The sequence below is a fragment of the Gobio gobio genome, assembly GCF_949357685.1.
Source record: "Gobio gobio genome assembly, chromosome: 11".
Taxonomy (NCBI): domain Eukaryota; kingdom Metazoa; phylum Chordata; class Actinopteri; order Cypriniformes; family Gobionidae; genus Gobio; species Gobio gobio.
This window is the reverse complement of record NC_137104.1, coordinates 35511115-35535916: the sequence shown is the minus strand read 5'-3', so window position 1 is coordinate 35535916 and position 24802 is coordinate 35511115. Positions and strand designations below refer to the sequence as shown.

Here is a 24802-nt window from a genome sequence, read left to right as displayed (position 1 = left end):
ACAAGCAAGAATAAAGGACCAGTGTTCAAATAAATTGTAGTTGAGAATTTTTTTATTCACACGTTGACACATTTAATTCACCCGTATCTTGATCTTTTTTCTAAAGCATGTTTCTAACGGAGGCTTTCATCTCCGACTGATAAAACTCAGTATGACCTACGAAAACTTAAAAGAATTGCGCATCATGTTGCAAAACTCACACCACATTCACAACATCAGGGATAACACTATGTCCGGAAAAGTTTTCAGTGTCTTCAAACAAGCCTTTGTCGAGAGTTGCAATTGATTAATCTCTCTTAATAAATTACTTAAATATATTGCACTATTTCTCTTGGTTCTTGAGGTAGGCGTTTTGACAAATGGTGTACAAGACGTGTAAAAGTGCAGCATTTGCAATTACTGTGCACAATAATGCACGATCCACTTGTTCTATAGGTGCTTGACAAGGTGCCCAAGACTATTAACAGTCCTTTTACAATAACACAAAGCACAGGTAAATACACCGAGTGGTCAAAATGGTCCAGGTCGAAACAAAGTTATGCAATGGTCTCGGTATGTCATATGATGATTTTGACAATGACTTTGAAACGAGACAGTAACTAACAGTTCTGCAATAACAGGTTGGCAGATGACGAGAGAGCCGTTTAATTCGAGGAGTATGCATCAACAGTCGGGGAAGTGGGAGAGGGCGTGGATGGCGCGGAGAGCGACTTTTCGGATTCATCCTCGGGTTTTTCGAGACCATCCTTCAGTTCGGACGGAGATTTGGGCAGAAGACCTTCCTTTTCGCGTTTCTTTTGCTTCATACGGCGATTTTGGAACCAAATCTTCACCTGAGTCTCGTTCAGTTGGAGCGCAGCCGCAATCTCCACACGCCTCGCGCGAGTCAAGTACTTATTGAAATGAAACTCCTTTTCAAGCTCTGTCAGCTGTTTTGTGGTAAAATTGGTGCGTACAGTGTTTGGCTGCCCACCAAATCCATACTCTCCAGCTTTCCCTGAAGAGAGACGATCAACAGATAGATAAATGAATGCGCATGCATTTCATATCAGTGCCTCAGTCTAGATTCCCCCCAAGTGTGTTCGGAAAGTACTTTTCTTTTTATATCGTAGCACACATATCCTACTGTTTCAGGGAAAAAATAGACCTTGACATGTGAAAGTTCTCCAGCCACTCACCTGTTTTTGGCGGGTTCCGTTTAACCTTCATCCAGTCAAATGTCTGCCCTGTGGACACGCCATCTGATAGAGGTGAACAACATGCATCGTGATGAGCCACATGCAGTGGGGATAGCGGATTTGAGCAGCCCGCCACAAACGTAAGGTTTGCCTGATCCGGACTATTACCATATGTAGCTGAGGCATACTGGAACTGGCCATGGAGGTGAACGTTTCCGCTACTGTAACCATGGCGATGGTGACGGTGCTGCACAACCGTGGAGGAAATATTTCCAGAGTAAACTAATGGGCCGCACTGGGGAAAGTTCACAGACGAGTCCACTTCCTGATTTAGGGCATAGTGACTATATCCGGAGCAAAAACTTTGAGTCCCGTAACTTGGATGAGCGCTGTAGGTAATTGACAGAGTCCCGGGGGACTGGTAGGAACCGGCTTGATGTGGCTGGTTAATTGCGTCTTGTGATGATCTACTGGACATGAAACGCTCGTCCCCACTGCAGCTATTTACCCTAACAGCACACGATGATTGGAATGTTGAAAGTCCGTGGTCACCATGGAACGCTCTGACTGAGCACGAGCCTCCGCCACCTCCGTCTCCACCACCACTTATGGACGAGAAATCTAAGAATGTGCTCATTGTAGCATCTTCTTGGGTGTCTCTGCGCGTGGCTGCCACACTGACAGATCTTTGGGCCCGGGGACTGATTAACGTCTCACCACTCACCCGGGGTTGAACCGAGCCACCCTTCTGCCTCCTTCAATCAGTCGTGGATTGGGGGGTGTCCGCGAGCTAGTGATATGAATGACCAGTGACAGTCACGTGGGCTGGGTCAGCCAGTGATCAGTTGTTCTGTCTCATCTTGATCTTAAGTGGCCTTGCACTGACAGGTTGTCGTTAAAGACCAGACTTATGTAAATGCCGACCTCTTGTCGATCAACGTGACGTAGGCCCACCTTATCCACCATTGAAAGGATGGATTCGCTGGCAGAGGAGCAAGTGTCTCACAGACAACGTCCAGGCAGCATCAATAGCCTACTGTTGTGGGGAAATATGTTGAAGAAATGCGTAAGGTAAGATGAGCTCAAACCACAGGAAAATAATGTAAAGCGAATGTCTTTTTTTCTTATGGTTTATTATCCATGTTGCCTATGTTGCGAGTCACTTGCGCTGTTTTGTAGGGCTGTAGGCAGTCAACTCGGCCTTGAGTATTATAACGAGTATTAAAACGATTAACTAATTGTACAACTGATTGTATTATTTTTGTTTACAAGCTTTTCATTAGAATGTTTTTATAATGTAATAAGCCAGTGCTAGCCAGCCCACTGTAGCCTATCTATCTATCTATCTATCTATCTATCTATCTATCTATCTATCTATCTATCTATCTATCTATCTATCTATCTATCTATCTATCTATCTATCTATCTATCTATCTATCTATCTATCTATCTATCTATAAGCGATTTGTGTAAAACCTTTCAACATCAGGCAAAATGGAAGCAGACTTTGTCACCAAGTCTACTCGATAAGATACAAACTAACGGGACTGCTTGTTTTGCTGAATGTGTGTTTTGTGATCAGTGGTCAAAAAGTGATCAAAGCAAGAGAGTGTATTCATAGCTCCAAGCCTAATGGAGCAGGGAGTCATGCGCCCCCTGTGGATGAAAATGGACACATTTGTTACAGATGTCCAATGTTTTTTTTTTTTTTTTTTTTTTTTAATCCTCAAAATGGCGCTTTCCACAAGCTTCGGACGGCCTAGTATTTCTCATTCTCTTTTTTAACACTATTTTTTAAAATCATGGTCCCTTACAAACAAGGGAGTATGCCTAACATAGTATATACAAGAACATTAAAACAGCTGCGTAACCAATGCATTTTAGCAAAAAATGTGACTACGAATCCGTCATTAGAAGTAAAAAAAAATCAAAACGATTTTTTATATGAGACAATATTTCGGGTGGGTGAGAAATGGGTGAGAAATATGTAAACATAAAAATGCACTTTTATTAATATAAAAAATATTTGAAAAGGTTTTTTTTTATAATAGTTATATAAACCATTTATATTACAATAGAAAGTCAGTCAGGTTAGGAGGACAAGAAAAAAAACTTAAAACAGACTAAGACAAACTGCGTGGCACGCACAATGAAAAATAGTTTATGAGTGTTTTGCTTTTATGTAATCCTAATGCCGGGTGTTAAAACGCCAATAAAAATGAGTTATAACCGTCAATGTGGGTTGTGCTGCAGGATCCACAATCCTCTTAATGATAAACAGTGAGTGAAAACGCTTATTTTGGGTAGCCGTTTCACAGGCAGTGATTGTCTTGGTGCTGTCAGTTTGCCTGAAAGACTTTGATTTATGAGTTCGCTATGGAAAGAACATCATTGGCATTTCCCTACGCATAGCAGAGAAAAGAATCTGAGACAAAGAGCCCATGCACCTCTGGCGAAGAAGCCATATTTGAACACGATTTTTTAACTTAAAATATAACATTTGCAAAGTTTACACCATTATGTATAATATGTGTTGTAAATAATTATACAGTTTATATTAATTTGCATCGTGGAAAGATAAAACAAAACGATATAATATTTATAAGTAGCACGCAGTGCACATTCAGAAGTAAATAAATATTTTTCCCATTTTAGTGATCTCCAAAGAGTTTCCGAACGCTGAGTTCATGGCCCCCAATAACATTGTTTCAGCATGTAAATCTTAAAATTAAGAAAAATAAAATATCAAATCTGTGTGCATTTTACATACATCTGTGAGACTTCTTCAAATGATCTGTATTGTCTGCTCGGAACATTCCAGTTGACGTGAATCTAATTATTTTAATTTGGTACAAGCAATTATGAGTAGCTATAACATGTTTACATTTCGTAGCTACTGAGCTTACAAATAGGCTAATAGTTGTTGCTGTTGCAACATGTGTGTTTGTTTGTGTGTGTGTGTGTGTGTGTGTGTGTGTGTGTGTGTGTGTGTGTGTGTGTGTGTGTGTGTGTGTGTGTGTGTGTGTGTGTGTGTGTGTGTGTGTGTGTGTGTGTGTGTGTGTGTGTGTGTGTGTGTGTGTTTTGATTTAAAAATGTAATATTGTCTTGAAACAAGTCTTTACAAAGTGTATTTATTCTTACAAAAATAAGCAACAGACAATATATACAAGGAATCTAAACAACATCTACTGTTTGAATTAGGCCTATGCACTAATACAGCACCCAGGTCTTGTAGCTTACCTTTTTATCTCATCCATCTTGCAAATAATAATAAAACAACTTTTTAAACTCCTGAATTATCCTTCCATCTGTTCACTGGTCGACTTTGATAATCAGTAGTTAGCATTTTGTAAATCAGAAGTAGTAGGCTAAATGAATCCGTTAAAAAATAAAACCCCGTTGGTATATCATCTGGGCTTTCCAGAGACTTGTAAAGTGTTGGCGAAGCTGCATCAGACAAACGTGAGTCGGTCGAAAAAATGTTGAAATCCTGCACAGCCTCGGAACCGCAGTTGTCGGCACATCGGTTGAGTATTATTTTCCCCTTGCCAAGTTCAGTAGGTGGTTGACTGGGAATATCTTTCAGTCTTCGTTCCATAAAGCTGTTAGAAAACATTTCAAACATTTGCATGTCGTTGTCATTAGAGGGCTGCACGGAGACTGTTGACAGATCGTTTTCAAAAGTGTTCGACTCTCCTTTTACAACGCCCAGTCTACCATAAACCAGGCCACAAATAGAGGTGTCCTCGTCGCTCTGTGCACTACTATCATCCACGACAGTTGTCTTGCTTAGCTCCCCATGGATGTCCTTAGTATGGGTCTGGCGTTTATGTTTCATCCGTCGGTTCTGGAACCACACTTTGACTTGGCGTTCGGTAAGGTCGAGCAACGCGGCTATTTCCACACGTCGTGGTCGGCAAAGGTATTTGTTGTGGTGGAACTCCTTCTCCAGCTCCAAAAGCTGTGTGTTTGTGTATGCTGTTCTCAGGCGGCGCGAACCTCCTTCCTCACTTGACAAGCCGCCCTCGGGAAGTTCGGGTGAGCCTGGAAAAATTATTCAACAACAAAAAAAGAACAAAAAGAAAGAAGAATATACGAATACTTGTTTTGTTACATAGTCAAATATAAATAAAATAATAAACAATACATGACAACCTAACTATTATTTGTCTATCGCAATGTTAATGTAATGTTAACTGTAGAATGCGATAAAAAGCTGATTAACTGCAAAGTATTGTGAAAAACAAGGTAGACCGCAAACAGCATAGCCAGTGTGTGCGTGGTATACCGACCAGCATCTTCTAATGAATGCCTGAGCGTCCCTTGCGCCACAACAGTAATCTATCATTCTTAGACGTCAGACATCAGAAAGACCTTATTGATTCGAATTAAACTAGATGGTCAAACATTTTACAGAATTCACCTAGGCTGTATGTAAACTACGTGGAGAGAGGATAGTGCAGATATACAAAAGGACATTCTCTCAGAGCTTAAATTACCTTAGTTCTCTCATCGGTTAAGTTTTCCTAAGCTCACCTTTTGGAGAGAAGCAAATGACTCCTGCAGAAGTAGCCAATGAGCCGGTTGGTGTAAGAGTACAGTTTCTTTTGTTGATCTTCTTTTCGCGCATCCACGGGAATTCCGGTGTTAGAGAATTGGCGTACAGTGGGCTTCCCTCATATAAACTGTACCGGGGCCCTACATGTCTTGGCTGGCTCCTGAGGCTCAAGCTTGGGGTGGTGTGCTCGAAAAGAGGTAGGATAAGAGGGTGAGGGTTCGTGAGCGCTGAGCTTTTGATTGATGACTTCTGAAATGAGTCGTCAACGGGGGGAAAAGAAGTAAGGCACTCTGCTAGCGATGGCCGACTATTAATGAAACCCGTTTCGCGCTCAAACTCGTAATTCATTGTAAACCTGTTGCTTCTTGTCCCGAGAGCGGCGCAGGTAGGGAAAGTTTGGTTCGTTAAAGTCTATGATTTTTTTTCGATCTCAATTGATTTATGCAGGATATGTGAAGAAAACAAAAACATTAAAACATATTTTTTTAATTATGCCATACGTGGACCGTTTACTATCGACAATATTGAATTCAAAAGGAGACTGTAAAGTCAGAAAAGTCATGTCATATGATTACCGGAACCGCTACCCAATTGCAACTTGGGGTTTATTCAAAAGGATCCAGCTTGACAGATCGATCCGAAGAACTTCCTCCAGCAACTCCTCTCTCAAGAGGGAGGTCACTGCTTGTATATTCAAAGAGAAATTTTGTTTTCATCTCATGTGGCCTGAAAAGACAACGGTTTCAGTCCAGCTCCTCTTACCATTATTATTGCACATAAATGCATTGGGACCCCTCCCCCACCCACATCTATTGACGTAACGTTCCGCCTACCGATTCTTAGGATAGGCCTACACTGGTTAGACAAAAACGTACAGCTTCATATGTAAAACGACCATACGTACAGAACATTGTGATCGCACTGAAATATATTCTAAAATACATTATTAATCGATCAAATTATTTATTAAATACCGTGCAATATAAAATGCCAATTCAAAGTCTGTACTATATTTAATTATGCTCTCTACGTCGTTCTCAGTAAACGCTTCCTGATACCAGATGTTTTCAGATAGCCTATAGAAACTTTTTTTTTTACCGAGTAATGACAGTGAGGATTAGAGTAAATAGCTACTAAAAAAATTAATATCACATCCTCTGCTCTAGCTCGTTCCTTCTACTACCCCTTACATTGAGTCTACTGTGAATATTGTTGTCTCTATGGCACATTCCTATTTGTAGTTTTGTAGTTTTTAAAATAAAAGTGTCTGCTAAATAAATGCATGTAGCCTACATAACTTCACTTATTTTTAATAGCCTACAGAATATTTGACATTGTAGTATAACTAATATTCAGTAATATTCAGCTAAAAGTAATTTTGTTAACCATTCCATTTTACACAAGAAGGAGACTTTATGAAATAAAACCTTTTTTTTTTTTTTTTTGTAGAAATGCGGATTATGCTTAAACTATACCGAGGCGAGTAGGCTACTGGGTCGTTTGTAGTTTTAGTGCTTATATACTAAACAAAGAGTTCTAGAAACCTGCACGCGATCAATCTTACTTGCCAAAAGGTCTGACAGCCTCATGCCCCCACAACACATTTCAAATCCTGAATCAAACGAATCAAATCCTGGCAAAACGAGAGGCTCCATTACAGAGTTTTACCTCTGTTTGTCTCTCTCATAAACAGACTTAAAGTCCACATCCACTTTAAAGGAGCAGTCATTTGCTATCGAAGAGTAAGTAATTTTCTTTTATATTGCCTAATTTGATTTAAAAAAAAGGACGCTATTTTTGTTGTGATAAAGGCTTAGTGTTATTTCTGAAGTAATCGTTAGGATTGTGAGAGTAGAAAAGCGTTTTCTATGTGGGGGTTGTAATTAATTGCAAGTCGGTTAAAACTTTCCCCATGAAACCCATAACCATATCTTTAATGTCTTAAATCGATCAACTTAGTTTTTCTTACGGCGTGAACTAGATATCCCCAATGAAGTTAGTTGTTCTGGCTTAATTGTCTTGATAAACGTATGCCAAATAGAATTAGGCCATTTTACAATGAACTACAAGTGTTGCAATGATTTATAAAATTATATCGGTTAGTCATATATATATATATATATATATATATATATATATATATATATATATATATATATATATATATATATATATATATATATATATATATATAGTATATATTTGCAAAAAGAACCCACGTTTGTTTGGAAATTAAAGTTGATTTATAAAATTATATCGGTTAGTCATGTAATTTCATAGGCTAAATGCATATATATATATATATGCATTTAGCCTATGAAATTACATGAATAACCGATATAATTTTATAAATCAACTTTAATTTCCAAACAAACGTGTGTTCTTTTTGCAAATATGGGTAGGCAAAGAGCTTTTTTCACTACAAAAGCTATATAGCTTTTGTAGTGAAAAAAGCTCTTTGCCTACCCATATTTGCAAAAAGAACACACGTTTGTTTGGAAATTAAAGTTGATATTTTTTACTAGCAATAGCAATTGACTTTTTGTAGCAATTTCTAGTGTGACTTGTGTAACTAGTGTAGGCTACTACACGACAATGAGGCTGCTAATCGCCTTTTCATTTACAGTGAAATTACAAAACAATATTATTGATATTAAAGAATGCGTCGCTACATTTAGACTTAAAATTGTGAATAGGAATAATTGTGTATGTCTGTCACGAGTATTACTTATGACCATGGCAGAATAAAATTTCACCTGACCAGTTGTTTCAGAGACTGAACGTTCATTATTATTTTTAATAATAGCATTATTTAATACTTATATTTTATGTCGTAGGCCTGTCTTTTCTTGCACTGTTGTTGGTCCAAAAAGAGGGCTGGGCTTGAGCATTTCAGAGTTTTAAAGCCTTTTTTTCTCCCACAGGCACTGCTGGAGGCCTAGGAGACTGTCACTACAATGGATGGAATTGCTTGCACTTTTCACATAATGCAAGACTGCAGGAAATGACGGTTCAACACTCATTAAATATATGCATACCTAGCTTGTTTGTGTCCTTTTTCCATCTTTTTAATAATACATAGGCCTACTTTTTACGTTTTGCTTCATTTGAACCAAACTGTGACGTGCATTAAGCAACTTATCTGCTGATTATGATTCTTTTGATTGCTAATTGTCTCGTTTCTGGTGCTTTTTGTTGTGTAACCCCTCTGCTAGAAGGCAAATACATAAGCTCGTCAGTTAGTTTCTTTTATTTCTTCAAAGTGGAGCAGCATGGAATGTGTGACATCAAAAATATCCAAACAAATAAAAGTATGAGTATCTGATCGGATGTCTCTTTCGACTGTTTGACCAAGACATGATTAACATTCGCACACATTGATTAATATACGAACACACTGACCTTTGATAAACAGTCTTGCCTGTTAGCACTTGACAATAGCCTATGTTTAAGCGCTGACACGACTGGGAGAATCCAATGGATGCATTTTTCCTTTTACTCATTTCTTTGTATCTGAAGGGTTTGGGCTACATAACAAACAATCTACTGTCCATTGAAACAAATAAATACATTTGAATGACTGAAAGACACGAGCTCACGCTGTATGATAAAACTGTTGAATACGAAATCGTGTTTGTCTGCATCCTTTCTCAAGTGCAAAATGCAAAACAGAAAATAAATCGTGGACTAGGGACAATTTAAAAACGTTAAAATCAAAATCAATTTAAAAACCTCTCATAAAAGTGTTATTATACCCTGTTTCAGATTTTCATAAAACAATTCAAATAGCCCTATATATTCCCATTATGCCATGATATTTAAGTTTTTAGGAACTTTAATTTCTATATATAAAGTTGAACATAAAACAAGGTCATTTCACCTGAGCCTAAGTCAGGAAAACTATATGAACAAAATAGGTGGCAGAAAACGTAGTCAGAATGGGGTCGCAAATGTGTGCCGTGGACGGGGAGAGAAATAGATTGTATCAGCACTATAGATGCGTCAGTTTGGGCGCTTCCTGAATTCTTCCCTGAGAATAGTGCGGTGTAAGGTCTGTGAATGTGCATGGGTTTGGTTCGCACCCTCCTTGCTGGTGACTGTTTCCCATGGTGATAGCGCCGTTGTAGTCTATATTGCCTTGGGGTGGATGCGGTAGATGTGTCAGGCCAAATACCGAGGACCCCATACCTACCAAAGAATCCGAGTAGCCTCCCCCGCCACTGACATACACCGGGCTACCCTGCACTTGCGTTCCGTAATTGTTGTTGCCTTGAAGATGATGCGTGTCGTATTCAGGCGTGGCTGTGCCAGTCCCCGGATACCGCTTCTGAGGAGGCGGGCAGTTATTCAGAGGTGGATATGACGTAGGAAGGCTGTACGCATTAGGCTGGAGTTTGTTATATGATGCTGGAGAGGGTGAGTCGTAGGGCACGCTGTTAACCAGAGAATGCATTGAACTTAAATATGCACTCCCACCCCCTCCTCCGCCACCGGATGACAGAGCAACGGGACTGTGAGGAGACTGTGCTCCAGGAGAGGGCATCATTCCAAGGCCTTTCTGGTCCTTTTTGTACTTCATCCTGCGATTCTGGAACCATATTTTAATCTGCCTTTCCGTAAGGTTGAGCAGATTTGCCATTTCCACTCGTCGCGGGCGGCAGAGGTAACGGTTGAAATGAAACTCCTTCTCCAGCTCTACGAGTTGAGCAGACGTGTATGCAGTACGAGCGCGCTTGGAGGCGGCTGAACCTGGGGGACTCTTGTCTCCAGCGCAGCTCTCTACTGTATGAGGGCAAAAAAGTAAAATGAAAAGCGTTATTTTATATTTCCCACCCAGTAAATGGAGCTCACTGTACATTATTTATCATTTTAAATATTACAGGGTAATACTACCAGGATATTGTTGGTAAAGCAAGCACATGATTAATGTATTAAAACATAATTGCTTACTTCTGCGCAGCAGGTTCAATACAAATAGGTATAGAAAATTGGGATAGTTTGCTCCGGAAGTGGAGCAGAGCGAAAGTGCAATCACTAGGCAACTTGTTTTTCCACAAATGTTGTGACTTAGGCTATTTTTTACAGCCCTTTGTGTTTGCAATTCATAGTATAATTATTCCCAAATAAAATAGTTGCCTACCGATTGAAAGTATATGAAAGTATAGCGGATAGACAGGGGTGTGTGTTGGAGGTGTCTTCTGTATGTATGACTGCTCAGAAGCCTTTGAAATAATGCTCTGAGTTGTCAGTAAGGAGCCAAATAAAATGAAAGACCAAATTCCATGTAGCCTATGTTTACATATTTTATATGTAATTTGTGTTCTTGGCAGACTGTTTTTACCAAAGCAACGACATATTGCACAAATCATGTTAAACGAAAACAACAACAGAAAGTTCTGAATACTAACTCCATAACTAAGATTAGAAGCGTAATATGGCTCGTATGCGTTGACAGTATTTTTTTTATTTATTTTTTACACTTTTTTTAAGGCTATACAAGTAATCACCTGAAATGGTACTACAGGATTTCTGCTTTGTGTTCTGACGGGACTCCTTCATCCACGGAAAAATGTGTTTCCTTGTGGCTGGCGTTGGAGATGAGTGCCCAGGATTCTTGGTGGTGGTATCATTGCTCGGAATTTGGTTCAGGGCACTGGGAGAAGATGGTCCAGAAGGGGCAGTAGGGGGCTGGCTGTTATCGGGGATGTCTGGTACTGGTGCTTGTGTCCCGTTACTCCGTTGGCAGCCCTCGGAGATTTCATTGGGTTTGTGCAGATTTGCAGAGCCACCAGGGGACTGCAGGGAGCAGGCCGGTCGATGGTACTCACTTTCCACATGAAGGGCCTGGAGATATTGTTGCTGATTGGCATCATAACCTAAACCGTTTGCGCTTTGATAGGGGAAGCCACTGTAAATTGCCGAGCCGTCGCAGTAGGTCGCTTTTTGCATCTCGCCGTTTCCCAATGTTTATTTCACTTTCTGACAAGGTCCTGACACCTTCGAAGAAGAACATTGGCTCAACGTAGTCACGTGACACCTCTTCGCCAATGGGCTCTACGGGTGAACCTACGGTGAGAGAAGATACGTTGAGCGGGTGAAATAAGGCCTATCCATCTTACTTTTGAAAGCTCAGTTGACACTGTGGCGAGACTGGGAGAGCCGGTCACCACTTACCTTATGGCCAACTGCAACAATAGCCAACATAACTGAAGAGAACTGAGAACATGATAACTGTTTCAAATATTTAACTTAATCACTGTCCAATCAAAATAAGCTAAGCCTGTACATTAACACGTTAAAAAATAAATACACAAATTAGCACATACAACTAACATTTACTGTTAAATGAACCATTGTGTTAATGTAAATGAGTAGTGTGGACCGAAATAAAGTATTAGTGCAACAAATAAGCAACAACTATTGCCGTGAATTTAATGCGACCCTTGAATCCCTTATTCTCATTGTGAGGAGTTTTTCTTAGATAGCCTTTTCGTTGTTGTTGACTCTACATTTGTTCTATATACAAAAAAAAAGGTAATTGGTCAAGTTACTTGCGATTTTTTGTTCTTAAGGTGTTTCATGACATTTTAGTCTACATAAATTCAAGCCCCTGCGTGTATTGTTTGGGTTCGAAAGTTGTTGCAGGAAACCTGAAAAACCGGGCAGACGCGCGTCTCCATAACCACACTATGAACTCTTCCTCGCCGACCAAAAATAATGGATAATAACTGGCATCAGTGGATGCATGAGGGTTCGTCGAGCCGGGGAAATTCTATCGCCAAGGCCCAGATAATGCAGAGCGCGGCAGTAACGAATGAAACGAATTACATTCGCCTGTTACAATGTTCAGCTCCAAAGTATCCTATTTGATATTTGAAAGGTCATACCCTATTAAAAATACACCACACCTCGACATGCATTTATATAAGAAACAAAAAGAAGATTAGATCACAAGAAATAAAACCAAAAGAATCATGATCTAGGCTACTTAGAGTGCACAAAAATATCATGCAGCTAAATCATGGGCTATTTCAGGAATAACATCATTAATAATAACAAACAATAACAGCAATAATAATAATAATAATAATAATAATAATAATAATAATAATAATAATAATAGTTAAAAGATTAAAATCCGGCACAAAAAAAAACATACGTTTTTTTTTTTTTTTTTTTTTTTACAACCAGCGATATAACTGTGCTGAAATCAGGCCCAAATGCCATACACGAGACCACATAATTACATAAAACCAAACCAAAAGGCCTCCTTATTTTTTAGATTAGCCATCCATGCTAGACTTCCAACAATTCACTCTCTGGCACTATCATACACATGGAAAGCTAAAAGAAAAGACACTAAAGCCACAAAGCAGAAGACCCAGCTGCTGCACGGGAGGAATCTGGCTTGACTGTGAGTGAGTGTGTGTATGAACTCTCCCTGAACCGAGATTGCAGTCGCGCGGTCATAAATCACAAACTCGCCATTTAACAGCCATGCGAGAACTCTGCCTCTGTCCCGCTTACCTTCCTCTCTGACGAGCAGCGCGCAGCACGGCGCGAGCTTCTCTCATTCAGCGGCAGAAATCGATCAAACAGCGGTCCAGGGTAAAGCTAAATCGGGAAGACAACAAAGCCAGAACTGCACTTGCAGGAGTCATGGGACGGATATGCAGTAAAGCTGCGACTCCGTCGCGCTCGAGGACTCAAATTCCTTCCTTCTGTCTTTTTCTCTTTGGACGTAAATCTGTATAGCTGGCAGATAACGAAAGTTGTCTCTTGCGCCCTGGTCGTAAAGATTAAGCACCTTCACACATACACACATATTACGTAGTACTAAATGAACGCCTGTGTTCTCGGACCTATACTAAATGCCACCATGGGCTGCGCTCTAGTGAGTCTTTCGTGTACCACTAACGTGCACAAACTAGCACGTTAACACATACTCATGCACACCCCAGTGAACTCCCTCGAAACAGAGCGTCACCGTAGACAAGAAAAATTATGCAAATGAAGCGCCTTCTCAAGCACAGAAAGCTGCTTCTCTCCCCTGTGAACACAGTCAGGACGGAATACACACAACTTTATAAAATCTTTATATCTCTATAATTACGCTCAGCACTAGACTATTTGTGAGACACTATATCAAGCTTACTTGTAGCAGCACTGTATTCAAATGTAAGAATTCTAATGGCTACATATTAGACTGAAAAGTACTGAATTACTAATTACTAGCTAATGGAGCAATCAAAAATTGTTTTATCGCAGCAAAAAACAACAACAACCAATAATAATAATTAATAATTAATAATAGTAGGCTATGATTAATAATAATAGCTATAATAATATCAACAACAACAAAACACTGCAACATTTCAATAAACTCCATCCATTTGACAAATAATTGGTCATGAAGACTGAGTCAAGGACTATCGGCAATAAAAGCACAGGATGCTTTTTTGTTACACAGAAAAAAAGGTAATAAAACTCCCGGACCTCCAAAGTAGCAGGAAGAAAAAAGGGAGCCGCGAGCTGGGGACGGGAGGTTATGGATCAAACTCTTCTGCATACGAATGAATTACCAACATCAGCTTGTGTATTTTTCTCGGTCAGACGCGAAGATTTATGTCCTTACGCAGCACGGCAGTAAACAGATTCCTGTTCTCGCGCGGCCCACTGGATTACATATTGCCAAAGCTAAAGAGAAAAGAGCGGGCGGCGTGGGTTGGTGAGTGGGATTTAAAAAATCCTTGTGTATGCGGTTTTCCTACAATTTCAGCATTTTGAACATTTACACCATTGTTTCCTTATTTCTTTCATTAAAACGATGACTAAGGGGTTTCATTAATGGCGCGGAAACTGCTAGATGAGAAGTAGGGTAGATTAAATGATCGTTAATTTTCAAACAGTTTAAATAACACATCTAAAATCATTGCAATTTAACTTATTATATTAGATGTGTCTTACAGTAAAATATGTATTAATCCTTATGTTAATCCGTAGCCTATTAAACTCTCACGTTAGCTCAAGAGCATTGCAGCAGTCTCCTTCATAATGGCAACTGCACCATAGAAACGTGCAAGAAAGAAATTGTCTTCAATGTACATGTAGCCTAGATGTGTGAATGTGTGTAGCATGTGTAAGCCTTTAAATAAATGGAATGATTGTAAATAATATAGTAAGATATGGTAGTTGTGTAATGCAATTTGAGAGCTCACCTTAAGCAAAACACAGTCTCTCGCAGGTTTAGTGAGGGGACACATTCATTTATTTGGAGATCTACGACAAGAAATAAAAGTATTGTCATTTTTTTGTCTTTTTCATAACAATACCTTGGTTTTGAAAAAAAAAAAAAACAGCCAGGAGAAAAGTAAACAGTAGTTAATGTCAATGACACTTAACTGAATAAAAAATAAACTCGTTTCTGTATGTTTGTCACTCATTTTTTTATTTTTTATTTTTTCAAAATCATTTAGACAATACATATTTTTTTCTTTTTTTATTTCAGCTGGATTGCACAATTGTCACTGTAAATCTATTTGCACTCATTACGAATGGTTACTTGAACTCCAATTTATATATGACACAAATACATAATAAACTGATATCAATAAAATGTATTAGCCTACTACTGAAAACGATCTTGGTAACGTATCTTTAAGCTTTGTATAAACACGAACAACAGACGAAAGCTCAAAAACATTAGTGCTCAACTCAGGCTTTAGAGAAATATAAATTTTAAAATCCTTTACTTAAGACTTTTGCTTTGCTAATGCAATTAATTACACTACTAATAGATCAAGTGCATATAATAAAAAAAGGTGGAGAACCCTAAGATTAACAGCATAAAATACATAAAATTAATGAATGCATTTTTACAGTTAAAGATAAATATTGATGCATGTGTGAAAAGAAGAATGTATCATCAGGAATATCATAAGGAATAAAACACTCGGGCAAATGTATCTAGTTCTTCTCCATTGTGTTTCCTTCCGAGAGAATTTAGATCGAATAGTCATTAGCTCTCAAGCAGCGGCCGCCCTTAGTCCCCCAGCCCATAAATCAAGCCTCGAGCGTCGTGACCTCGTGCGGCAGCGTGCTTCTGGATGATACTCCTTATATTATATCCTCGTTTCCCATGCGAGCCTCCGCAACAAACCGGCCGCCACTGGTCTGTTGAGTTTTATTCGCTGTCTGGTGATTTATTCTTTCTGGGAAAACCCAGTTTACACACCCTTACAACCTAGAGAGCTTTACAGCCTCGCACAAGTGTTGCCGATTTGAGTCCACAAATATATTATCATTAATCATTCACACATTTAAAAAAAAAAAAAAATTAGGATAAAATGTATTAGTTTTATTCTACTTCTGGAAAAAACGAAATTGAGTTATAATGGTGTGAGAGAAAAGGTTTTTTGGGCTGCAGACACATTTTGAAACGTCTGAAATGTAGCCTATTAGAAACCAAATAAAATAGCCGTCCATGTGATTTTTTGTTACATTTATTTTACATTTATATTTGATTTAATACAGACTATGTCTTGATAATAAACATTTGTTCCTCGGGTTTTGTGAAATGAAGCAGATTCATACTAATTTATTTGATTTTAATACATTTTTGTTTAATACAAATTCAGTCTGTTTTTTGTTTAGTTTTTTATTTTACATGTTTAAACAATAATAGTTTTGTAAAGTGTTGCTTAAAGCAATGTAGCATTTATGTAAATGTATGTAACACACATAGATGAACATTTACGAGTGGAATAGTTGTCTCAGTGCCGGTTAAGTGATGAATAAAAGTTGATTCTCTAATATGCTCCAAGTTGAGTTTATTTTAATGATCTTGAGTCCTACTCTCTCCTGTGTTTATCCGCCATTTTACGGTAACTGACCTTCTCTTTAAGCCGCAAAAACTCACTAGAGTAATGAACAATCAGCGGAAATACCTCAAAATAAAATCCATCCTCACGGTGCGCAGGGCTTTCTGTCTTTTTCTGTGTGGAAAAACATATCCGTTCATGACAGCTGTATAACATCATCCGCAAAACGTACAAGGGTCTTTCGATCTTTTATTTTTTTTCTCTCTCTATCTCTCCGGCTTAGCAAGTCCACAATGACCCAACCCCACTTTAGTAAAGTAGGCTAGCGCTATCAGCACAGCAGCAGACCGGGGTTCGCATGCCATCCACCCCCTTCATCATAATATAGCAACCATATTATGCGCCCCACTCACGTGACCCGGTGTCTATTAAAAAGGAAACCCTTTTTGATCTGTGAATCATTAATAGAGACTATTGTTTGTCCCCTTTGAGTCGGATCACAAAGATGGAAAAGATGGAAGTACTGTGCTTGGACTACTAAGTCGAAATGTAAAATTCCAGTCTTTTCACTTTTTAGTCTTTTTTAACCAGAGAAAAAGAACGTATCACAGACTAGCTGAAACGTTATAATATGATTGGTTGTAGATGTATGTGAGAACGTTTTATGTTTTGGGGGCATGGGGTGTCCTAAAAGCATACCTCATAATATTAATAGTCTGCTTGTGTGCCAGTGTTACTGTTAAAGGAAATACATGTATTCGCAGAGAGCAATTGAAGTTCTTATTTCTTAATAATAATAATAATAATAATGATAATAATAATAATAATAATAATAAAATCAGATTGCGCCCCCTCTCTTAAAAATACACCTTCCAAATGCTTGCTACCAACTACATATAGGTATTAAAATCTAATATACTACTGTTACTAAATAGCTACCTGTGAAGAACTCGTGTGTGCAAGGTGGCCCTCTCTCGGTGATTACGGTGTATCAGTCAAACAAGACTGTGAATGGAAGTTCATGTTATCAGCGGACCTAACAAGCATCTGCACTCTCCGACCTTATGATCTTGTCAACTCTGCAGTAGGCTACTAAAATTTACAGATGTGCATCTGCGATACTATGTGTTAATACTACAAGTTACTATTGTGGACACCATAACCTTTAGTAAACCGAGTCGTAGTCGCTGTAGCTATAGTTACATCTTTTTTAATATATAGAGCATATCTCAACAAACAAATGAAAGAAGACTCATCACGAAAAGAGGCCTACTCTTTACACCCTTTGGTGCTTGTTTTCCGGCAGCAGAGTGTTTACTGAAAGCTCATCCAACAGACGTGGTGAAGCCCTGTAGATAATTAATCACCTCAGCCGGGCAGGGCCGCTTCTCCCCTTGCACCAATGCTTTGTTCTCTCAAAAGCCATAACTTGAAGGAGTACACACTTTTTTCCTCTGATTTGAACATGAGCTGAACTGTGTGATCATCTTCGCTCCATATTCAAGAACCTGGACAGAGGCCAGCACTGTCCGCTTTTGAGTGAACTGTGCAAAGGGGATCCATAATACATCTTAATTTTGATGTAGCTGAGTTACTGTGATGTGTGTGCTTTATCAAGCTTGACTTATGAAAGTCAGATATCTTAAAGGAGTATTAAAGAATGTTTCCAAAACCGCTTTAGTCGGAATCTTTTTCTCAGACGTTTTTTGTAGGTGTATTCACATGCCTGTTATAACTAGAACCCTGGGGTGTTGCGAAACGCAACGCGAACCTGCTGAAGTCCCTGGTGCCTGTCTGTTTGCCTTCATACATTTCAGCGTGTCCCCATCCCACTTACCCGAGCACAAAGTGCACTAGGCCTATACGAATTTTTAGGGGTGCAAATATTCGTCGTCTTTTAAGCCTATGGTTTTGAAAACAATTTTTTTGATAATTTATTTTTATATGACTTTATTATCATTCAATTATTACCTGCAGACCAGCATATTTCGTTTTCATCCCTTAACAAAAGTGGCTTTAAAAAAGCCAACAGGCACGGTTGTTTTTCCACTCTAAATGGATCGTGGAGTATCGCCAGGGGACAGAACAAATCTGTTCTCAATGCTGACATTTGGAGCTCTTAAAGCTAAGACTACCACACGCAGACGAAGATAATTCTTTTCCTTGGATTTACCGTGGTCATCATCAAAGACTAAAAATGACGAACAGCTCACAGCAGTTTGATCATGGTGCCAGTGAAAACGGCAATGGATGTATGAGTTTGGATAATGTTTGTTGAATGTGAATGAAATAAAAATATCTGTAGGCCAACTTACGTTTCTTTGTAGACTGTTTTGTTCTTGATATAAACATTGACACAGTGAACTGATGTTGTGGTTTATGAACAGTTAGAAAACAATATAATTATATTATCAACATTATTATTATTATTATTATTATTATTATTATTATTATTATTATACTTTACGGTCACTGTTTACAAGTGATTTGTAAATTAGTCGAAATACTATAGCCACAGCATACCACTAAAATGACAGTGATTCACTATTTAACGTTTTTAAATAAAATGAATACTTAACCTCAAAAATCTCAATTATTCAGGGAAATTCGCCCCGATACAATTGTTGGATAATGAGAAAACACGAGTTTAGTTCACATCAGTACAAACAGCATCTGCATATAACTGTAGGCCTACTTCAAATATGTACTGTATAGTTTTTCATAAAGCCTATAACATTCAAAATATTATATTTCAAAAAGCTTAGATTACTTACCCCAAAACCCCTTTTTGAAGACTGACCGGAAGAGGAGCAGCTGGGAGGTTCTGAGAGTTCTCGCTAAGTCGACGGTCAACTGCAAAATGAAAAATCCTACCGAACCTCCTGTGTCTATTTCTAACCAAGATGTAGCCTATCTATTATTTAATAAGGTCATGTGAGCCAGTCAATTAAATTTTAAGCATGGTAGATTGAGAGGTGAGGTGCTAGTGTCATGATGGAAGTTTAAATTTCCTGTCTGTCAAGATCTGAATCAATGATGACGGACTGTGACTCTCATGGCTGCAGTTTAAGGTTTTTCTTTCGATATCTGAATATTTACAAACATTCATCCGCACTGATTTCCAAAGCCACAAACGGATCGTAACAGATCATAAACGGATCGTAAACAGACCAGATACTGTTCAAAAGGCATGCTTGCTGTTGTTGTCTCTGTGTAATAATTTATATTTTGGTCATAATTACACATACAAAATATTGCGTGCACTTTAGATCCATATATTGGTAGACCTAAATTATCGATTGCTTTAGTTTCTTCGATCTGTTTAAATAGTCTATTTCACAGCCTATGTTTCTATAATAAACCATTTAGCGGTGAAGCGGTTGTTCCAGTGCGAGTAATTTAGCAGATTTGAACATTTAAGTCATATTTTTTTAGGCGCAAATAAGGCACAACGTAAACACAGCGTAGTCTTTTGGTCCCCCCCTAAATGTTCAACTATAGGCCATATTCAAGTTCCACTACTGCCCCATGCGTTCGAGAAATAAAAGGACCATGGTCTACGAGGGTGCCGAATATGGCGAGGTCAGAGGTTAAGGGGTCGTACACAGTGCTTCAGTTTGATGATTGGACAGCTCATTTGTGTCCTCTGCTTGACCCCAGCAGTAGTTTACACCGGTAAGTAGCCTACTGTCCGTCTCTAATTTATTTCAATAGACTTCTATGGGAGAAAGAGTGAATGATATTTGTTATTTAAATAGCCTATACATTTTGATTTTAGAAAGTGACTGCTAAAAAAATGGCTACAATTAGGATCAACTTTTAAAATGGACGTCAATTTAACTCTAAGAGTATATTGTCCTGACAAATAAAAAGCAAAGAGATTGGGTAGCTACGCAAACGAGGTCTGTTTGTTTTTAAATCACGAATTAGTCAAATTTCTTAATATTAAAACAACAAAAGTATGGGATTTGGTCACAATAGCCTAACAGTTTGGATATTTAGAAAAGACTACCACAAAATACTGCATTCATTCATATAATTCAACTAACAGCAATTAACAGCAAGCTCAACTATCCGGAATTTTGTAACGTATTATCGCATTACAAATTATAAAGGAACACAAATATATGACCATTATGCATATGGCGTTTTAATTAATTAATAAACAAATACCACAGCATAATCTACTTAAATAAATAAAAACAATGTATGTCATATGTTTGGTGGCAAAGTAATTAGATTTGTAAAGTGCACTTTTTATGTGTAATGTTAATGTCTAGAAAATCAGATAAGCACACCTAAACCGTTGGTCTAAACAGCATTGGTCTCGCAATTTGCGTAATACACATTTCAGAGGCAAGCTTTTAGTCCAAAGCGAAATTTGATTTGAGTTTTACATAGTAAAGTTTTGTTTTTGTTATGGATTATCAATAGACTTGGAATAAAACTGTATATACGCTTCAGAAAACAACTAAATAACAAAGACCACCTTAGTCCTTTCTAAGGATTAACCTAAAGGGATAATGCACAATAAAGTCATATTTATTATTTCCACGGGTAGCCTACAATTGCATACAGGCTTACTAAAACAACTTGACATCTTTCACCAATATACAAATAACCAAATACACGAATATTCACAGCTTTGATGACGTAAATACACTTAACAATACTCTAAAATATGGAACTAAGACAAATAAGATATCTACTCCAGGAAGATTGTTCCTATACTTGTGCCTTCATGTTAAAATGTCAGTTTGTACACGCATCACTATAGCGTTGATCTTCACAAATAAGACTCGGTATGCCTCGGTTAAAGACAGAAAACGTAACGATCCATTGTCCAAGTTAAAGTACATTCTACTATTGTTCCTTTAAGGGAGAAAAAAAACTATTTTACAGGAAGGATGTGATTTCCAGCTCAAAGTAGAGGGGAGGAAGAGGTTGGGAAGGCAAAGTTAGTTTGCCTCGTCGGACACTGAATAAAAAGTGACCCTGTGAAAATCCGATCCTAATACTGCAATGTGTTCTTCTTTCTTGTTCAGTTCCGTCTGTGTCGATTTGCTTCTAGCACTATAGGTTTGAGGAACACGGCGTGGGAAGCAGCGTTTGCTGCTGCTGAGTGGCATCCGTTTTCACGTGATGGTTGGAGGGCGCAGAGCTCGATGAGCGGATCTTTGTATTGGGCAGCTTGTGGTCTTTCTTCCACTTCATGCGGCGGTTCTGAAACCAGATTTTCACCTGACGCTCAGAAAGACACATAGTGTGTGCTATCTCCACTCGTCGACGTCGAGTCAGGTATCGGTTAAAGTGGAACTCTTTCTCAAGCTCAAGAGCCTGCTGGCGCGTGTAGGCGGTGCGAGACCTCTTGGGCACTCCTCCAGAGTAGCTGGCGGTCACTAAACACATAAACACACAACCAAGCAGGTGTTATTGACATTCTCAGGTATAAGTGAGATGCCGGATAATTAGTACACTTACTGAATGTTTTGAAGAGCACTAAACGAGTAGAGTATGAAACAATGGATACGCGTCGTTCTCCGACGACAGCATTCCATTCACAAGCAGTCTTGATGTAACTAATTTGGTAGCATTTCAACATGAGTCAAAGCCTATGGGAAAATAGCTTAATTAAAAGGCCTGTTTGGTGTGAATATGGTCAACGATAAACTCTTTTGGTTCATACGAAACAAAAGGCAAATGGTCCGGGCGGAACATCGCGGGAAATAAAATTTGCGATAACTCCTTATCACCGGGATCTCGATGGCAGTAAATCCTCTAAATGAGCAATTACAATGGGTATGTTCCCTACATGCCTTCCGACAAATGCCCACCACAGGGCTCCTAGATCTTGTATTGCCCGTGCACATTACTTACCGGTATTAACATGGACTTTTTTCATCCAGGGATACACCACCGGCTCTTTACCCTTCTGTGCGCCTGGAAGAGCCTCTGACACGAGGCTACAATCCTTGTTCGCAGTTGAACCAGCACAGCTCTCTGTGGTGAGGCGGGGTCCATGATTCTGCGGAACGGATTGAGGTTGCGCGTGATGACGGTCGGTGAAATCGTTGAGGCCGTTGGTTGGCACATTACCGTAATCATAGCTCGGCTCTTGGTAGTTTGATCGCGGGTATGATGTCTCCTCGTGATGGGGGAAGCCCGCGTCTTTCGGCCGCTCATAATAATCAGAGGACACGGGCATGTATCCGTTCTGCTGATATTCCTCGCAGGGTGGGAAAGAAGGTTCGATGTAATTTGAATTGATCAAGTAGGAACTCATGATCATTAATTTGAAAAGTGCAACAATTCTAATTTTTATCGTGCTGTCGTTTTTCTGATCTCTCCAAAACCCACCTACTCCTCTGTCAAATGTACAAAGTTGGTCGGTCACGTGAGAAATGCGACCAATCAGCGCCTCCTGTGGGCATCGTGTAAACAAGCACCAATAGCAGGCCAGACATCAGCAGAGCAAAATGTGTTCGAGCGGTATATGCGTCTCTTTTTGATATCGAATTAAAATATCAGAAATTAATTCGATATAGTTACCATATACATCGTATAGAAAACGAAACAGCTAGCTGAATATATACGATGTATGTTGAAATGGATGGTAAACATCCAGTGATAAACAATTGAGTGCAACAGAGGACGTGATTTATCACGAAAACATCCCCTTCTAGTGTTAATGCCCTTTCTGATGATAAATGTACAAAAAGAAATCTCGTTTGTTGTGTACCACGACCTGCAGTTTTGTACCCTCCAGGGACGTTCCAATTTCTATAGGTTCCTCAAAAGAACCTTCAAAAAGGCCCACGACCACTTTCACAAAGCAACTATAAGTAGGCTGCTCACAGTGACTATGCACCTGTTAATGAATAGGACAAAGACTATTTTCAAGGAAGCAACATCATCAACCAATAATTTCACACGTCTTTTGTAACAGTTTTTAGAAACACAATAAACGGACTTAATTTGGGGGGTTCTACCATTGGCATCGTCAAATTATTACGAAATATCATCAGTTAGAATGTTTGCTCAACGTTAAAGCAGCCCAAGCGTGTGTAGTCAAGAAAAACGAATGCATGCTACACGAGCCTTTTAGTTGTACATATTTGCATCTTTTCATTTTGAAATAGTTATTATTACTGAATTAGTAAGAACAATCTCACATAGCCTATATCTTCATTAAAAGCAAAAATACATAAAATGTAGTCTAAATAAATAAATTCTTTCACCGAAGTCTCAAAATTAAATAGATTTTTTTTAACTGTCCAGTTAAACTGAATTGGACATCTTATAAAGAACTTTCATGTTTTGTACGATGGCTTAGATGCATTGTATTTCGTCTTCTACTCCAAAAATATATAGGCTATATTTGCAGGCAGACCTTATTAGTTGTATAAATTGTATTTATTGCAGTTGGCTTTTAATTTATTGCAATACATAGCAGTCTTGATGGAGTTTTATTTGTATGAATAGGCCTATTGCTTCAATAATGAAAATACTTAAGAATCGTTACAATGATGGCTGCAATGCCACCTTTATAGGGTCTTGAAATATCGGAACTGAAGCATCTCAATGTTAATAAAAAAAAAATAAAAAAACGAATAGGCTACTGATATTGTCTATTCCCCATGCACGCCGTATATTCCATAACTTTACCATCTTTCTGGACTTGTTGAATTGCAATGCTTATAGGAACACAAATCAAATATGAGAATGCCTACCTTGTGTAAGTTCGCGAGCAAAATAATATCCCTGACCTTGAAGCTGATAAGAATGCCCAGATAAACGAAAATAATGACACATCCCTCTTGCCACAGGTAGTTCCCATGTAATGTTTCTTTATCCTTAATATTTCCATGTAGTGATTCAACAGCCACCCTGAACTGAAAACTCCTGTTTAAGTATCCACGCAAGATTCACGTTAGGTTCCAGAGCTTCCGAACCTCTCTGGCTACCTTTCTTTAGCTATGCAGAGATAACTTCGGGTTGACCTCTCAGTGACTCAATGTCCATTTCTCCCCTTATTAATCTTGTTCTTTGACAGTCTTTGTTAAACAACAAGGCGTGCCCTCTGAAAAGGTGACATTTTCATATTTGTTAGACGCAGTGACCTTGCATTTACCCCGGCCTTGGACTTCATTTATCCCCATTGAGAACAGGGTCCTTCTGGAGGTCGGCATATACAAAAATGCTGGGTTGTTTCAGCCCATGTTTGGGTCAAATATGGACAAACCCAC

At 38.7% G+C, this 24802-nt stretch overlaps 4 protein-coding genes across 7 annotated transcripts; all 4 read right to left on the bottom strand.

The window, feature by feature from the left end:
- Positions 1-644: 644 nt before the first annotated feature.
- Positions 645-1815, bottom strand: hoxa1a (homeobox A1a; the record flags this gene model as incomplete). Its single annotated transcript, XM_079828916.1, has 2 exons — positions 645-997; positions 1179-1815. 2 exons carry the CDS (start codon positions 1813-1815, stop codon positions 645-647), a joined length of 990 nt encoding a protein of 329 aa, XP_079685042.1.
- A 2483-nt stretch (positions 1816-4298) lies between these two features.
- LOC307133702 (homeobox protein Hox-A2a-like) lies at positions 4299-6590 on the bottom strand. Its single transcript, XM_079828915.1, has 2 exons — positions 5715-6590; positions 4299-5222 (listed from the first exon to the last, which is right to left on the bottom strand). Exons 1-2 carry the CDS (start codon positions 6082-6084, stop codon positions 4462-4464), a joined length of 1131 nt encoding a protein of 376 aa, XP_079685041.1. The 5' UTR covers positions 6085-6590; the 3' UTR covers positions 4299-4461.
- A 2379-nt stretch (positions 6591-8969) lies between these two features.
- Positions 8970-19946, bottom strand: hoxa3a (homeobox A3a). Of its 4 annotated transcripts, none has more exons than XM_079828912.1 (4): positions 19331-19946; positions 14955-15015; positions 11244-11802; positions 8970-10518 (listed from the first exon to the last, which is right to left on the bottom strand). In XM_079828912.1, the coding sequence occupies exons 3-4, from the start codon at positions 11683-11685 to the stop codon at positions 9728-9730; spliced, it is 1233 nt and encodes a 410-aa protein (XP_079685038.1). In that variant the 5' UTR covers positions 11686-11802; positions 14955-15015; positions 19331-19946; the 3' UTR covers positions 8970-9727. The 4 variants fall into 4 exon arrangements, with proteins under 4 accessions (XP_079685038.1, XP_079685037.1, XP_079685039.1 ...); XM_079828911.1 differs by lacking the exon at positions 19331-19946 and adding an exon at positions 16683-16958; XM_079828913.1 differs by lacking the exons at positions 14955-15015; positions 19331-19946 and adding an exon at positions 16683-16914.
- A 739-nt stretch (positions 19947-20685) lies between these two features.
- Positions 20686-22917, bottom strand: hoxa4a (homeobox A4a). The gene is made up of 2 exons (XM_079828914.1): positions 22434-22917; positions 20686-21955 (listed from the first exon to the last, which is right to left on the bottom strand). Exons 1-2 carry the CDS (start codon positions 22843-22845, stop codon positions 21630-21632), a joined length of 738 nt encoding a protein of 245 aa, XP_079685040.1. The 5' UTR covers positions 22846-22917; the 3' UTR covers positions 20686-21629.
- Positions 22918-24802: the final 1885 nt, after the last annotated feature.